The sequence below is a fragment of the Triturus cristatus genome, chromosome 2_2 (genome assembly GCF_964204655.1).
Source record: "Triturus cristatus chromosome 2_2, aTriCri1.1, whole genome shotgun sequence".
NCBI classification, from domain to species: Eukaryota; Metazoa; Chordata; class Amphibia; order Caudata; family Salamandridae; genus Triturus; species Triturus cristatus.
This window is the reverse complement of record NC_140582.1, coordinates 1,005,472,761-1,005,490,488: the sequence shown is the minus strand read 5'-3', so window position 1 is coordinate 1,005,490,488 and position 17,728 is coordinate 1,005,472,761. Positions and strand designations below refer to the sequence as shown.

General features: G+C 45.2%; 1 protein-coding gene across 3 annotated transcripts in view; it reads left to right on the top strand.

Moving 5' to 3' along the window:
* The window catches only part of EVC2 (EvC ciliary complex subunit 2), a 608,136-nt gene that overhangs the window by 177,453 nt on the left and 412,955 nt on the right, over nt 1-17,728 (top strand). For all 3 annotated transcript variants that reach the window (XM_085642436.1, XM_085642435.1, XM_085642434.1), the window contains exons 8-9: nt 3,985-4,119; nt 16,698-16,846. In XM_085642436.1, coding sequence (XP_085498562.1) covers nt 3,985-4,119; nt 16,698-16,846 — 284 coding nt within the window. The remainder of the gene's footprint in view (nt 1-3,984; nt 4,120-16,697; nt 16,847-17,728) is intronic.

The following is a 17,728-nucleotide window of genomic DNA, read 5'->3' as shown; positions in this document are numbered from 1 at the left end:
CTTCCTCACGGAAACCTGGATGAACGACTCTTCAGCCCCCGACATCGCCATAGCCATCCCGGACGGCTACAAGATCATCAGGAAGGATCGCGTCAACCAGACCGGAGGAGGCATCGCCATCGTACACAAGAGCACCATTCGCATCTCGACTGACTCCATCGACGTATTCAACGCCGCCGAATACCTGCACTTCCAGATCCACACCGACCCCAAGACTACCCTCAGAGGCACCCTCATCTACAGACCCCCGGGACCACGCGCACAGTTCTGCGAAGACATCGCCGACTTCATCAGCCCTCACGCCCTCCCCTCCGCCGACTACATCCTCCTCGGGGACCTCAACTTCCACCTGGAGAGCAACAATGACCGCAACACCACCGCCCTGCTGGATAACCTCGCCAACCTCGGACTTCAGCAACTGGTCAACACCCCCACCCACTTCGCCGGCCACACGCTCGACCCACTCTTCTCGTCCAGCAAGCACGTCACCTTCAGCCACTCCACCGGACTTCACTGGACCGACCACAGCTGCGTCCATTTCAGCTTCAGAAAGAACACGGTCCACCATCACCCGAAGCAGGCTCCCCACAGAAACTGGAGCAAGATCACCGCCGACCAGCTCGCCACCTCCCTCAGCCAGAGCCCACCTGTCAGGACCACGGACCCTAACACAGCTGCCCTTGACCTCACGCAGTGGCTGACCTCCTGTGCCGACGACCTCGCGCCACTGAAGAACCCCCTCACCAGGCCCAGAAGCAAGAAGGCCCCCTGGTTCACCGACGAACTTAAGGACTCCAAGAAGGCCTGCCGCACCCTCGAGAAGGCCTGGCTCCTCAACAAGACCGCCGACAACAGAACAGCACTGAAACTCGCCACTCGCAGACATCACCAGCTCATCCGCACCACCAAGAAGAAATCTCTGCGGGAACGACTGGACAAGAACGCCCATGACAGCAAGGAGCTCTTCAACATCGTCAAGGAGTTCTCCAACCCCAGCACCGGCAACAACGACATCACTCCCTCACAGGACCTCTGCGACTCCCTCGCCTCGTACTTCCACCGCAAGATCGCCAACATCCACAACAGCTTCGACATTTCACCCCCGCACCCATCGGTCGTACCTTCGCACCCCGCCGCCACCCTCCAGACATGGACCGAGGTGACCCCCGAAGACACGTCACGCATGATGAACACCATCCACTCCGGATCTCCGACCGACCCGTGCCCCCATCATGTTTTCAACAAGGCAGCCTCTACCATCGCACCCCACCTCCGAGACATCATCAACACCTCCTTCAACACAGCAACTTTCCCGGAGAGCTGGAAGCACGCCGAACTCAGCGCTCTGCTGAAGAAACCAACAGCGGACCCGACCGACCTCAAGAACTTCCGCCCCATCTCGCTCCTTCCTTTCCCCGCCAAAGTCATCGAGAAGGTCGTCAACAAGCAACTGGCAGCCTTCCTCGAGACGAACGGATCCCTCGACCCATCACAGTCCGGATTCAGAGCCAACCACAGCACCGAGACCGCCCTCATCGCAGCCACCGACGACATCCGAGCCCTGCTCGACAACGGCGAAACAGCGGCACTCATCCTCCTAGACCTCTCCGCAGCATTTGACACTGTCTGCCACCGCACACTAGTCCAACGCCTCAACGACACCGGCATCCAAGGGAAGGCTCTGGAATGGATCATCTCATACCTCTCCGGCAGAACACAGAGAGTACGCCTCCCTCCGTTCCGCTCCGAGGCCACCGAAGTCATCTGCGGCGTCCCGCAAGGATCGTCGCTCAGCCCCACTCTCTTCAACATCTACATGAAACCCCTCGCTGCCATCGCACGCCAACACAACCTCAACATCATTTCCTACGCCGATGACACCCAGCTAATTCTCTCCCTCACCAGAGACCCCGACACCGCCAAAGCCAGCCTGCACGAAGGGATGACAGACGTCGCTGAATGGATGAACATCAGCCGCCTGAAACTGAACACGGACAAGACAGAAGTCCTCATCCTGGGACCATCACCCTCCGCATGGGACGACTCCTGGTGGCCCCCGGCACTAGGCACCGCACCTGAACCGACGGACCACGCACGCAACTTGGGCGTCATACTGGACTCCTCCCTATCGATGACCAGACAAGTCAACGCCGTCTCCTCAGCTTGCTTCCACAACCTCCGCATGCTCCGAAAGATCTTCCGATGGATCCCAACCGAGACCAGGAAGACGGTCACCCACGCTCTCGTCACCAGCAGACTAGACTACGGAAACACCCTCTACGCCGGTACTACGGCCAAGCTTCAGAAAAGACTTCAGCGTATCCAGAACGCCTCCGCCCGACTCATCCTGGACGTCCCCCGACGCAGCCACATCTCGTGCCACCTGAGAGACCTGCACTGGCTCCCGGTCAACAAGAGGATCACGTTCAGACTCCTCACCCACGCACACAAGTCCCTCCACGACCTAGGCCCAGGGTACCTCAACAGCCGCCTCACCTTCTACACGCCCACCCGCCGGCTACGTTCCGCTAACCTCGCCCTCGCCGTCGTCCCTCGCATCCAGAGAGCCACCGCTGGAGGAAGGTCATTCTCCTACCTGGCAGCTAAGACTTGGAACTCCCTACCCGTCCACCTGCGGATGACCCAGGACCACCTGGCCTTCAGGAAACAGCTCAAGACCTGGCTGTTCGAGCAGTAGCAGACCCCCTTCCCCAAGCGCCTTGAGACCCTTACGGGTGAGTAGTGCGCGATATAAGTTCCATGATTGATTGATTGATTGAGAATATGCCTAGGCTAGCTCTACTGTTGGTGTATGTTGTATAGATTAGATTGTATGTTTTATAGATTCAATTGTAGAAATAGTGATGCACATCATCTGAAACACTTCACATTTGTATTAGTGGTGAGCTAAATACTTTCTAGGCATTTTATGAGAATATTCATGAATTAACTGAACACACAAATGTAAAATTGCAGCCACTGACATGACTATGTCCGCAGTTGGCGCCCTGAGGAAGTCTTTGGTTAAATCCAGTGGACGAAACACGTGTTGGCATTTACCTGTGGCTACTTGATTCTGTTGCTGATCTGTTTTTGAAGAACTGAAAAATGGACTGTACCACAAGGGATACAGAAGAAAGAAAATAAGAAATACAATAAGAAGAATACTGCACGGATTAATTGTGCCTATACTAAGTGACTGTAGCTCAGGAAATTGATTGTGTTTTTTAGCATGTGTTACTGAGTGGAAGTTACTTGTCAGAATGACTTGGTTGGTCCTTATTTCTAGATTAGTCTGCCCCGAGTAGCCGGCATAGATACATAGCAAGTACATAAAGGGAGGCAGTGCCTAACAATGTTCATTCATCTTTACTTTATTTTAAACATTACGAATTATGTTCCAGGACCTTGATTTGTTACCGGAACTTCCTAAAAGTCTGGAGGAAGGGGAGCTATGGATTACCAGTAAAGAGTTTCTAGAGAGGATAAAGTATTTCCTTTATTTTCAGAACAAGGGACATTTAACTATTTGTTACTCCAAGAAAGGAAAATTGCCCCCTTTTAAATATATATATCTTTAAATTGTCTGGTATCTCTGAAGTCAAATTAAACCTCTAAGCTATTTTACCAGCTCGATTACAAATAGTATTATGTTTGCATAGTTCGTTTAATTTCTTCACATGTTGAAGGCTCCATGTTAAGTAATGTCAGCTAGTTGCTGATACCTTGTGTTGCTGGTACACAACAAGGCATTGTTCAGGCATGAAGATTTTTGATTGCCACAACTGCTGGACATTGCTGTGAGCACTGTGGATGTGATGGTTACATCCTATTAAAGAAATTAGGTTAACAGAAGGTGAAATTAAATTGGACCTTGGTATATCATTCATCTAGATGACTGTATGTAATGTACTTCTATATTTATTGTTGAGTTTGTTTTGCTGCTAGCAACCCTTAAAATGTTGTGCCTGTTTGTTTCTGCAGGTTTTACCGAACCATGGATTGCATGCCGCTGGATTTGTCATTGCCTTTTTTGCGTCACTCTTCTTGACCTGCATTATATTTATTGTAATTTTTCAGTGCAGAGTGAGAAAGTGCTGTGTTTCTAGTCAAGTATTGGTAAGTCCACTTTTCACTTCCTTACATTCAACTGTGTGTAAGCACCTTCTGCTTTACTCTCACTGATCTTAGACTTGCTCCACTTTTCAACTCCTTCAGATTACCAATATATTGTGAAACATAGGCACCCAGTTTAAGAAAATGACTCATGTCTCTGTATAATTACTAAATGGCAAAGTTGTATCCCATACACACTCCCACAGTTGTAGCTGCCTTCTTTATAGGTGGTCCCTTGACCAAAGTAAAATCAAACTATTGAGTAAGTTGGAGTGGGTGGAGCAATTCTTAATAATTACTTTTCCAGTCTTATACAGCCGTTGACACTTCCTCTCCAGAATTGTGCATATGCCTTTTCTGGTGGTGTTTAAGAACGTAGCCCATGATGTATCAAAGCGTTTTACCCATTATCTGCCTAGGGGAAATAGTACATAAGGGCCATAACCTCATTGAAGTTACAAATCTCAACCTTTGATCTTAGATGTTAGAGTTTTGCTTTTTTGTTACATGTGTTCGAGAACATCCCACTAAAAAGTCATAATCAGCACTCCTTGTATCATAAAAAAGGTCCAATCCCACAACGTATTTTTGAAACAAGCTTAACAAATGTATGCATACATTTGTATGTGATTTTAGGCCTACAGTTTTAATTGGGGTCGTTCATTTGACACTCCATGAAAATATATTGCTTAAATAATGTGTCTGAGATCTCTGTGTGTAACGGTTAACTGAGCTATCTACATCATGAATTCCATCACCCACGCACTAATGTCACTGTTCTTTGGAGTCCATCAGGAACAAAAAGTGTCATCTCTTACTCACAAGACACTACATCTCCCCCTTTGTTAAATAAAAAGTACAGTAATAGTTATACATAGCAACTCTTCAATAAGTCGTTTTGGTGCTCGAATCAGTCGCCGAGAACTAGTCATGTGAGGCCGTGAAGATACCAGAGAAATGTTCATGACTGACCTAGGTGACAGAGACATCGATATAGTCATTGGGCTCTCTGGATTTATTTAATTTATAAAACGCTTGAATCCCCCCCCCCGAAGGGGTATCTCTGCTCTGTGGGAAACATAGCAGTCGGTACAGACCAGAAGACAAGGACTCAGAAGAGCTCTGTTTTAAGAGGTTTTGTAAAAAGAAGATCTTCTGAGCATTTTCAAAGATGGATCGGGAGTTGATTCCAATAATGGGGGCTATATAGAAGAAGGCTTTGCCACCTGTGTGGGCGTTTTCTGAAATGGGAAGTCACGCGCCAGGATTTTTCTCCTGATCGTAGGGATCTATTTGGCAGGTATGAAATACGTTTTTCAGTGAAGTAACCGGGTGCTCTGTCATTCAAAGTTTTGTGTAGAATGCAGCATATCTTGAATTTGTCTCTCATGCGTATCGGTAGCTAATGAAGTTGCCGCAAGAGTATGAGGGAGGCTGTTCTAGCTTGTAGGTTCCTGACAAGGCGGGCAGTGGTGTTTTGTACCATCTGGAGTCTATTTAATAAAGAATCGCTTGCCACAATCAAGAGGGATTCTCAGGTGGACAGATCTCAATCCTGAGGTGAAAGATTAAGGCAGGTGCTTGAAATGCAAAGAATCTCATGTAATGGACTTTCCAGGACCATTGGCGTAGCTAAGCACTTTGCCACACCTGGCGGTCCCTGCATTTGCTGTCCCGTGGCCATGGCCACGCTGGGGGGGGGGCTAGCAATGAATTCTGAGTAAGAGCGGGGGAGGCCGCTCTGTCCCCCAAAACTGATGCATGCCTGGGGCGGACTGCACCCCCCTCCCACCAGGACAAAGGTGGGTGCTTTTTTCAAGTGAAATAGGTCCTGCATTCACAAGAGTTTGAGCTATTGGCATTGCAAATGTCAATGCCTTTTATTTTTATTGTCATTTACAATGCTAATAGCTTAAACACTCGCAAATGCGAGACATATTGCATTACAAATGCTTGTTAAATAAGTGAGAAAGTCTTTAAATTCCAAACTCTTGAAAGGGTGGGTCATTGTCAGATTTTGAAACTGACAGAACACCCCAAGTTCCCAAAATATTTTCTAGTCTCTCAATGACTTTGTCATGAGTAGTTGACGACAGATCTTCCACCAGAGGAAAACAAGAATATTAATCAACAATTACTAGTAGATGATGTCCATTGTCAAGGATTCCAAAGAAACCAATTGCAATCTTCTCTCAAGCATGCTTTGGGAGAAAAGACATGTTTAACAGAGATGGTGTTGCCTTAGATGGCAAACAGTTGCACAGATAAAATACCTTAAACTTCTTTTAACTCCTTTTCAACTCTTTCATCAAGATGAGGGAACCACACTCGGTCCGCAAAGCTCATTCCATAGCAACAATCGCATGGAGTCCCTCCTGGGCCAATTCAATAACTTGTTGTCTCAGACTCCTTATGGAGTAACTGAAAGTTCTTCCTGCACATTTTTGAATTTCTGGTATTCAAGATTATCATGAAGAGGTTGGGTATGTGTTCGCCAAGATTGGTGTGTAATAATGTCTTTGATCAAAACAAACTTTATTCGGTTGAAGACAAACAACCATAAAAGTACAAAGCAGTTCAATCTATAAATAAAAACAAAGAAAATAAAACAATATAGCAGAGCATATTGAATACAGCCATAGAATAAACATGGAGAAAGCTAGCCACAATTCAAAAGCAAATCTAATAGGCAATTCCTTTATCCAAAGAATTTATTTTTTTTTTTTTAAATTATTAATCATTAACAGGAGTTCCAGTTGATGAGAAATAAAGGATAAGTGGAATCTACAAATTCTGTCTATGCCTCAGGACTAATTTCAAAAAAGTGACTACCAAATTGGCAGATAGCTCAGTGTCCAAGAATTGGAGAGCCAAAAAGGCAGGACGACATCTGCGGAGGCCCCAGATCTTTAAAAGCGGGCCAAGCCAACGTTTCCGCAGGTCGTGATAAAATTTACAGAACAATACTGTATGAATCGTGGATTGAGAGGATCACAAGGGCAAGGTTGAAGTGAATTTTCCCAGATATTAGACTTTGGGAAAGTGACCAAGTGATGGAAAATGTTAAGTCTAAATTTTGTTAGAAGGAGTCTCTCAAAATCCGTGCAGTTGTAAGTTAAATAGGGCTGAATGGACAGGGTTGTTTGGACCGACAACGAGTGTTGTACAGTTGGTTTGACGAACTCATTAGTCATTCTCAGGGATTCTAAGTGAGCCATACACATCTTTTTAAGTTGTTTCCTCGGTAATTCGGCCAGTGACAGGGGAGAGTGGAAGAAGCGTGCCATGCCCAAATCATCGAGGAATCTCTTTATGTAAGAGATCCAACCAATCTTATGTGCATGGTCTAGAACTATACAGTCCTTAATGAACCCCTGGGAAAAGTAGTGGCGTTCGACGTCCAAATACGATGCCATAGGAGTAAGGGTTGAGAATGTCTTTGAATATTAGCAAATCCCTGTCAGTACTTGTGGCAGCAATGATTTATTCTAAAGATATGGCAGCAGGGCTACCGGACTTCACAACGAAGTTAACATAGGCATGAACCGCTTTTGACGTGGAGCCATGACACTGTATTGGCAGATGTGAGAAGTAGTCAGCAGGGTTTTGATTTTTTCGTGGACGATGTACAATCTTGTAATTATACTCCTGCAATTGCAACCCCCACCTCTCAATGCGATGGGAAATCTTAGCTTTAGGATTGCCGAAAATGGTGAGTAATGCTTGGTGGTCAGTGACTGCTGTGAAATGTTTTCCATACAGGAACATGTGAAAATGTTCACAAGCCCACAGTACAGCTAGGCTTTCTCTTTTGGGTTATTAATAAGCACGTTCTGTTGTCGACCAACTTCGGCTAGCATACACCACAATGTGTCTTGGGGAATTGGGATATCCAGTGTGCTGTGCAAGGATGACGCCCAACCCCAGAGGGCTCGCATCAACAACAACCTTCATCTGCAATTTTGAATCAAAGTATGCCATTTCAGTTGCATTCTCAATTGCATGCTTGATTTTCTTGAAGCTTGGTTCACTTTTACCTGACCATTGAAATGGGGCATTTCATTTCATTAAGTCCTAATGGGGCACTTACAGTGGCAAATCTATGTTTATATCTTGAATAGTAACTGGCTATGCTAAGGAAGGATCTCAGCATAGGCAGACATTGTGGGGAGAATTGGATGACAAGGCTTGTACTTTGTTTCGGCCTGGAGTCATTCCCCCATCAGAAAAGACAGGGCCAAAGAACTTCAGCTTGATTTGATGAAACTCACACTTAGCTACATGTAAGTAAGCCTGGTTTCAGCAAGTATACAACATACTTGTGTAATAGCTTTATCATGTTATTTTCTAGTATTGTCATCACTGCAATTGAAAGCATTTGTGACTAGCTGTACTATGCAGCAATTTACATCCAGAAAAGGTTCGCCTGCTAATGCCACTCCGAAACTTAGCCTTTCATATAAAAACAAACCAAGATAAGCCAAAAAGGACGTAATGCACCTGCAATTCTCTTCCAGTACAAACTGGTGATACCGGCTGTTTGAATCAAGGCAGAAAAAGATTTTAGCTCTATTCAGCTGAGTAATCATGTTGGGAATGTGCAGCCCTGGATGTCATTCCCTTTCAATCACCTTGCTGGCTTGGCCCATATCAACAAAAATGCGCACAATTCCTCCTATAGCCTTCTTTTGGCACTAACATTATGGGGGATACCCATGGCATCGGACCACTGGATCACTCAATTATGTAATTCATTAATAAGGTATCAAGTTCTTTCTCAAGAGGCTCTTGTAAATGGAATGCAATTCAACGATGTTGAGCAACAGAACAAATGTCCTTATTTACATGAAGTTGCACTTTTGTGGTTTTAAGTCTTCCTAATCCATGAAACCAAGACAGAAACTGAATTACTAGCTCACAATAGAAGTTGACATTGTAGTTTACAGAAATCGGCCCCATGTCAGCAGCAGTACTGAAACTGAGTAATCTCACATGCGCTGGATGAAGTGCCTGAAAAGACATGAACTGACACGCGTACTTTCATACTTTAATGCTTCACAGTTGCTATGAATAAACCTTGACTTAGCAGTGGTGTCGAAGCACCCAACATATACACTTTGGTTTTTCACGAAGTTAAACGGGATACTGGAGGCAGTCTATTGTACTTTTTTACTGGCATACAGTTTATTGACGAACCACTGTCTATGATAAAAGGTATGGAGCACCCATTTACTTTCAGTGTGATATTGGGACAGTGACCAAATGAATTCCATATTTTCACTTGTCGACCTGTCATTTGACCGGTATTCTTCCTTGCAAGAACTAATCCTAAATTTGCACTCGTCCTGAATTAAACATTGACATTGCACACACATCTTCCTCACTGTTGCTCGATAATGATGGTGGCAAATCTTTAGATAAGGAATTTGACGACTATCGACATTTTCAGTTTCTGCTTGCCTCAACGGATGCTGCCGCTTGGCCTTGTGGGCATGCGTGTACCGGTCACATCTCAAACTTTTCTGGCATCCATTTTGTTTTCTTGACGCGACACACTTGATTTTTCCTCCATTTTCTATTCTTGACGTGACTGACTTCATCTTTCCCTTGCAGACTGTTACAAAATGGTTCTCTTTCCCACAGCCTTTACAAACCCTTACAATAGCTGGAATCCTATCCTGATGTGTAAAGGAAAATACACAGCAAAATCAACTTCTTTTTCTTTGGAGCCATTACTTTATGACCTTCTGCCTTCGGTTTTGACTTACTTGTCACACTCAGTGCTGATTCATTTTGGGCAGATCCGGCCCCCATGTTATCTGCCCGTCTGTCAGCTCTCTCCTCCTCTCTTGCAGCCATGAGCACTTACTCCAAGCTGAGTGTCTCTTTCAGCATTCTTCATCTGAAGGATTCGAAGAGGCAACCTTCTATTACTCTGAGACGAACAGCCTCTTCATTGTTAAACTCATTGAACTTGCAATGCTTTATGAGTGAATCAAGTCTTTCTACAAACTCATCCGTTGTTTCACCTGCTCTATGCCTTTGCTGACTGAAAATGCACCTTTCATAGTTGACATTCAGCATTGGAATAAACTTGGTATTTAACACTTCTTTCGTGTTTTCTTAATCACTTCTTTTACTCCGTCACTTGCTAATATCTATAGATATTTAATGATTTTTTTGACATTTGCTTCCTCCAGTACATCAATGAAATCATTGAAGCTTTCAACCCAGGCTGGCCATCTATTGCCTATTTTTTGCTTTTTGGCAGGATCAAAGGGAGGAGGTAATTTTAAGAAACAGTGGCATTATAACCAGTTGAAGCCCATACTGACTACAATATGTGCTGTTCTACTGGAGTTGTACCATTCGTACCATCTGTAAGTACTTGCAACGTGCTGGCTTCAGGATCTTTAGGGCCAATCTAAACTTGTGTGGCTTTCTTTCCCATTGCCATTGGAGCCGTTCAACTTCTGAAGGACTTTCTAGTTGTGCGGAATGCACCTGACACCGTCTGTGGTGTCTGCTTCGGGGATCACTGGCTCCTTATTCACAACCCCTGCGCCAAAGGCTGTGGTATGATGACACTCTACTCAGGTTCTGGTCAGCGTAAATGTATTCTCTTCATGTTTGGTTGTTGCCGCTTCTAAAGCTTCTCTGCTTTTATTGCTTCTTTGCGTTCACCTACTTCTGCTCAGTGTTCTGTTGCCCCTGGCTGTTGCCGATCGCTGCAATTTTCGTACCTGGTGGTCACTACCTTTAGCATTTCTTGATGTTAGAATTCTCTCTGTAGCGCTTCCTTGCACTCGGCTAGCACAGCCTGTAGCGTTTAAATGTACCTGGTTGTTGCTATCTTAAGTATTGTCGTACTGTATAAATGAAGATTCTGTGTCACTTTGTGGCTCAGTACCTCTTGTCTTGACTTTACCAGCAAATTTCTAGCCGGCGACAAACAAACTTTCAGTAAGTCCTCTACTTTCTTCACAGCCCTAGCACTTGCTGAAGTGTTGGTTTGACTCCACATAGGCCAACCATCGATTTTCACTTCGATTAGGACACACATGAGGAGTTGGGTGAACACGGAAAACTCTCCTGGAGAACTCTCAGTTCTTCGGGTCACTTGCTTTACGTAATGCACCTGCGAACAGTGACTCGCTCACACTTCCCACAATCTCAACACACCTGTTGGGGAAATACTACAGGGGTTTCTTCTACAGCACATGCCCAACCTGCACTTCAATGAGGAGCACCACTTTGGATCACAGGTGAACCAGATGCTTGAGAACATCAAGAAGGATACGGACACAGCCAAGGCCATGGATGCATTCTAAACTCCTTATCCCCATCACATCTTTTGCAGGTCCCAGTATCATGGAAGCACCAAGTCCACCTCCCCTGAAGCCTCTGCCTTCTTTCATAGGCATCAGAGCCAACTCACCCTTCCATGGGGCTATTCGAGGGGGTGGGGTTACAGGTATAACAACTCCCGGGGTAGAGGGAAGGTCAATGCCACTAAGGGAGCCGCTCCTGCGAACAGTGACTCGCTCACAATTACCACGATCAGTACACACCTGTCAGGGGAAGACTACAGGGGTTTCTTCTACAGTGGGCAGAAATCACCTCAGATCAGAGGGTCCTCTCTATCATAGGCCAGAGTTACTGCTTGGAGCTCACCACCACGTCGCCAAACATCCGTTTTTACAAATACACCCTTACTCCAGAACAACAGCACCTCCTCCAGGATTAAGTAGAGGCACTCATTCACAAGAGAGCCATAAGCCCATGCCATCACCTCAGAGCCGCAAAGGAAGTGTTCTCCCTCTGCTTTCTCATTCCCAAGAAGGACGGGCCTCTCAGATTTATAGCCAACTGCAGGCCCCTCAATAAGTATATTCTGCCAGGGCATTTCCACATGGGGATACCCTAGGATGCCATCACTGTACTGCAGCAAGCAACTTCATGACTGCCCTTGATCTGAAAGATGCCCTTTTCACATCCCAATCCACCTCTGGTTCCTAGTAAGTAGCAGCATTACAAATTCTTGGAGCTACTCTTTGGGTCCCCACGCCCCTGGGTGTTCACAAAGTGTCTTGCTGTGGTAAGCGCTCATCTCAGGTACGGCATCCAGATCATCCCTTACTTGGACGACTGTCTGATCAAGAGGACAACTGAATAGCAGTGCTTGTCTCATGCCAAACCACCATAGACCTAGTACACAGTCTAAGCATTACCATCAACACGACAAAATTCCACGCCCAGCCCATTCAGATCCAGCCCTTCTTAGGAGCAGTGTTCAACTCAGTCACTGTATTGCCATAGTTCCCATGCCAGGTTATACATGCACGCATTGCGGGAGTGCTTAGCTGCACAATGTTATCAAGCAGAGGGTTACTGGGAGGATCTAGTGTTGATCTGGAGCCGAACCCATAGCTCTCTACAGTGGTGGAACAGCAACAGTCTGTTGCAGGGCCAGCTCTTTCTCAACCCAGTTCCACAGTAGACCATCACAATGGACGCTCCCCTTACTGGGTTGGAGTGCATTTACAGGATTTGACTGGTATGTGGGCACCCCATCAACAGTGTCTCCACATCAACTAACTGGAGCTATTGGCCATTCAGCTGGCACTCAAAGAATTTATATGTTGCATTCCGCACAAAGAAGTTCTCATTTGCACAGACAACATGATGCCATGTTCTACCTACACAAGCAAGGTTGCACACACTCTCCACAGTTGTTGGCGTTATCACAGGGCATTTGATAGTGGGCACTCGACCGCAAAGTCCATCTACTGGTGCAGTACTAACTGGGCATGAACAACGACTTTGCAGACCTACTCAGCAGGATGAAGCAACAAGTCCATGAGTGGGAACTCCACCACAAGTCCTACTCCCGTACTTCCATTGTGGGTGTTTTCCAATGTAGACATCTTCACCGCCGCCAAAAAGGCAAAATGCCCAAGCTTTACTTCCAGGTACTCACAGTCCAAAGGCAATGCACTATGGATGAACTAGTCATTTGGCTACACTTCCCTGCCACTCCCGCTTCTGCTGTTCATGCTTTGGAGGCTTTGGCAAACATCCCTCAGTGTCATCCTGATGGTTCCCACATGTGCCAGACAACCCTGGTTCACCACCCTCCTTGACCTGTCCCTAGTACTGCACTAGGAGCTTTCCGACCGGCCATACCTTCTTATGCAGAGCCAGGACACATTCGGGCACCTGAAACCCAGGCAGCTCACTTTTGTGATTTGGCTCCTAAGGTCCTAGAATTTGGCTACCTCAACCTACTTCCGTAGTGCATGACCATTGTTAGATCAATCAGCCATCGGGTGGTCTTCCCCCAAACCTTTTGCCATACTCTTCCATCTTATTTGCTGATCTCGCTTTTTTTGGCATTTAGACTGTGCACTTTAACACTGCAAATCAATGCTAAAGTGTTTGTGCTCTCTCGTTAAGATGGTGAGTTTGTCTTAGACCCAATTGGCAAATTTATTTTACATGTAAGTCCCTAATAAAGTGTTATTACATGCACCTAGGGCCTGTAAATTAAATGGTACCAGTGGGCCTGCAGCACTGATGGTGGCACCCACTTGTGTAGCTTTTAAACAAGTCTCAGGCCTGCCATGGCAGCCTGAGTGTGTAGTGTTAAACTTCCATTTTGACCTGACAAAATAAACCCCTTTACCAGGCACAAACCTTTGTTTTATAATACTTATAAGTCACCTACAGGGTAGGCCCAAATGGCATGGTCTTCTGTATTTGAACAGCTGGACTTGTACTTTTAAAAATGTACATGTTCTCGTAGTGAAAAACTCTTCTATTCGTTTTTCGCAACTGCAAGGCCTGCCTCTCCCATAGGATAACATTGGGTTACCGTATGAAATGTAATAAGTGATAGCTTTCAGTTGGAAGCAGGTAGGAATGTTGAGTTTGGTGTATAAAGAATTGTAATTTAAAACCCTCTATAATGGTAAAGTTGGAATTTAAGTCACAATTCTGAAAATGCCGCTTTTAGAAAGTTAACCTTAAGGCACGTGCTTTTCGTGCCAACCCATCGCACTGCGTAAAAGGGATTTAACCCAGACACTAAACACATATGTCGTTCTCCATGTTAAACTGATGGTACACCACTATTGTTTCCAAAGTTCATCCAAGTTTTTAGTTCAATCACTCAAAATCACTGCGAGGACAGCGAAGTTCCTCAAAAGAATTTAATTATTTAATTTTCAGCTGCCTTCAGTGTGCCCATCCGGGCTTCAACTTGAGCATGTGGAGGTGAGCAATTCATACTCCATAACCGTACATAGTTCCACCCAATGCATTTCGGTCTCTGTCTATACCTTTGTCAGGGGTAACTGAAAATGCAGAAACAAACATGTAAACCAACTATACAAAACCTGACTAATTGTGACATTCGCTTACGGCGCTAAATCATCACGTGTTCTATCATTAACACTCCCACCCTTCAACTAAACTCGTCCTACTCCCCTTTGCTTTGTGAAAAACAATCACCCTAGCACGAGTGTGCAGGAAACTAATGAAAGTGTTACCAACTAAACAAATAATAAATGAAAAATCCTTGCCTAAACAAAACCAAGATTTTCCCACTTCCCTGTTATGACTCCGAGAGCTTAAGTCATGTTTCTTTAAGGCACACAGCAGAAATCGGCAGGTAGTCACGGGGTCAGGATAAGATCAAGGTAATTGGGTATAAAAAGACAGTATTCAGGTGGGTGAGCGTATTGGTTAACGTGATGACGATAGAACATGCAGCTATGTCAGAAGGAAAGTAAGCAGAGGAGGTGATAAGATCACGGACTGCGGCATCCCAGGTAGAGAGTTTAACATCATGGTTTTTGAAAGGCTGTTTAACAGTAGGATTCAGGCCGGTAACGGGGAAGTGGGAAAATCTTGATTTTGTTTAGGGGAGTAGGACGAGTTTAGTTAAAGGGTGGGAGTGTTAATGATAGAACACGTGATGGAAACAATAGTGCTGTACCATCAGTTTAACATGGAGAACGACATATGTGTTTAGTGTCTGGGTTAAAACCCTTTTACGCAGTGCGATGGGTTGGCGCGAAAAGCACGTGCCTTAAGGTTTACTTATCAAGTATCCATGACTGGGATAGTTCATGGTACCTGTTCGCACGCAAAACTCGACGAGTCAAATCCAATATCAACATAAGGAAAGGAGTGCATTCGGCTTTAATTATGCTTTTAGAAAGTTGGCATTTTCTTGTCTCAACCATTTGATGCCTCCAATCTGTTTACTGGGTCACATAACTAGGTGTAGCTTGCAGTTGGTCTTTGTGTATTGCTCCCAGACAGTGAGACAAAGAGAGAATAGGGTTGGCAGGATGGGTCATCTCTGCCTTGATGTGGGGGAGGGGAAGTTGTCACCTACCACACTTGCACATCACAAAGGCTCTGCCCAGCACACTCACAAAGGGTTTTGACACCAGTCTTTTGTGACCCCAGACAAGCTGGGGCCAGGGAAGGGAGGCAGGAAATTCCAATTACCACTGGGGTGGAAATCTCCAGAACCTCCTACTTTGAAGTGGGCACCAGGTATAAATATTGGACACTTGGACCCAACTCTTCAGTGCACCTCTGGACCTGGGAAAGACTCAGAAGGACTGCTGTGCTGCTGCCCAAGAAGGACTGCTACTCTGATGCCCTGTTGCCTGAGTGAAAAGAAGTGCACCTGTATCTTGATCCCAGGACCACCAGAGTGACTCCAAGGGCTCCTGATCAGAGCCTCTGGGACAGAAATGTCTCCAACTACCTTTCACCCAGCACCCGGACTCTCTCTGAGGAGTCTTACCCCTGCACGTGGTGCTACCCCAGTCCTGGACCCTTGGAAGTGGGCCTAAAGGTGCAATGCCAGTTCAGCTATGGTCCTGTCCGCTGAACTGGAACTGCACAACTTATCTACTTGAAGCTGGGTTTAAAGCTGCAGTGGTGCGACACATTCCAGACACTGGACCTTGCATCGCATCCCACAGCTTCCTGGGAACCACCGCTCACGACACATCCTCTATGCAGGCATTTGCATTGCAAGCCTCTCGTTGACAGTATCCTCAACGATGACTCAGAAACCTGGATCATAGTCCTGTAGTTCCTTAGCGCTGCTGCTGCGTGATGCATCCTCGATGCAGGATATCCCATCTCTCCTCAAACTAGGATTTCAGATACTTTGATCCCTGTATCCCTGACTGTTATCTGAATCACTTGCAGAAGTTAGTCCTTGCTTATACTTCCACCAGTCTTCATTCAGCCACCATTGCTGCTTATCCTCAGAATAGGGAACACACTTCACTCTTCTGGGTTCCAGTTTAGGCATTTATGAAGGGCATGTAAAGGGTAATTCCACCCAGAGCACCACCTGCCCCAGTGTGGAACCTTAAAATTGTTCTCACAAGAGTTGTGGCTCCTCCTTATGAACCACTTCAGTTGTTCCCTTACAGAGGAAGATGAATTTGTTTAATGGACTACTTACTTGATATGTCTGTTTTTGTGTTAATAATTGCTATTTGTGGTGTTTACATACAATGAATTGTTAATTTACTGATTTTCTGTAGGATAACAGCAGTACCCCTCAAAGAAAAGCTGTGGAGTCATCGCATTTGGATTTTTCAGATTCAAAGATTGAAGATTTTATTAAGAGTGACACTCTGCTTGACATACTTGCCTTTGAAGAAACAGAAAACATGCTTCAAGCTTTGGAAGAGTAAGACACTGCATTTATGTTCTAGATCTCTCCTTAGCATCCCATGGATATTTTCTAGGGCACATAAATGTATGTTAAACCTTCCAGACCCGTTGCATTATTTCTTTATTATAATGTGGAAAATATTTTTAAGACATCTTGGAGAGAAGCAGCCCACACAGTTTCACCCTTTCAGAGAGAATTTTATCAAAGCTGAAATGTTAAATAAAAAGTAAAGATTTTTTCCGATCTTCGCTAACTAGTCATGTTCTATTAGAAATTAAGGTTAAAGACTAGAGTAGTTTAATTATGTGCCCAATGGATTTCTTTTACCTACTTAATATAGACTGCTACTAAGCAATTACAGACTCACACCTGTCATTTTGCTCATGACTAGCTTGGGTAAATATGTTTTGCTTATGTGTGCACCTGTTAATAATGCTATAACTATAGTTATCATGTCAATAGAGTACAGTTTCTGCCACTACGTACTCTCCGGTCAATGTTGGTGCTAATCAGGGTTCTATGCTCTCTCTACTACACATCCCACTACTAGATTACTTCATCAACAAGGGGCACAGTTTTACATGTATCCAGAGAGTATGCTACATATCTTTACCATCTCCTGTCATCAAAAAACACATTTTCAATCATGATAAAGTGAATAATTGCCTGGAAATCACTTCACTGTGTATGATGTCCAATTTTCTGAAGCTAAATCTGAAAAAAACGGGAGTTTTGGTCTACAGTGTAATAAGGCAGTGCCTGGTGAGCTGGTCTGACCGCAAAAGACACACGGATGATGGACGAAATGCAGAGCAGATCAAACATTCACCCCCAGTCAAGTGATCTCCCCAGTTTAGACCCAGCCATATGCAAATCAGTCTTGACCCTGTTCCTCAT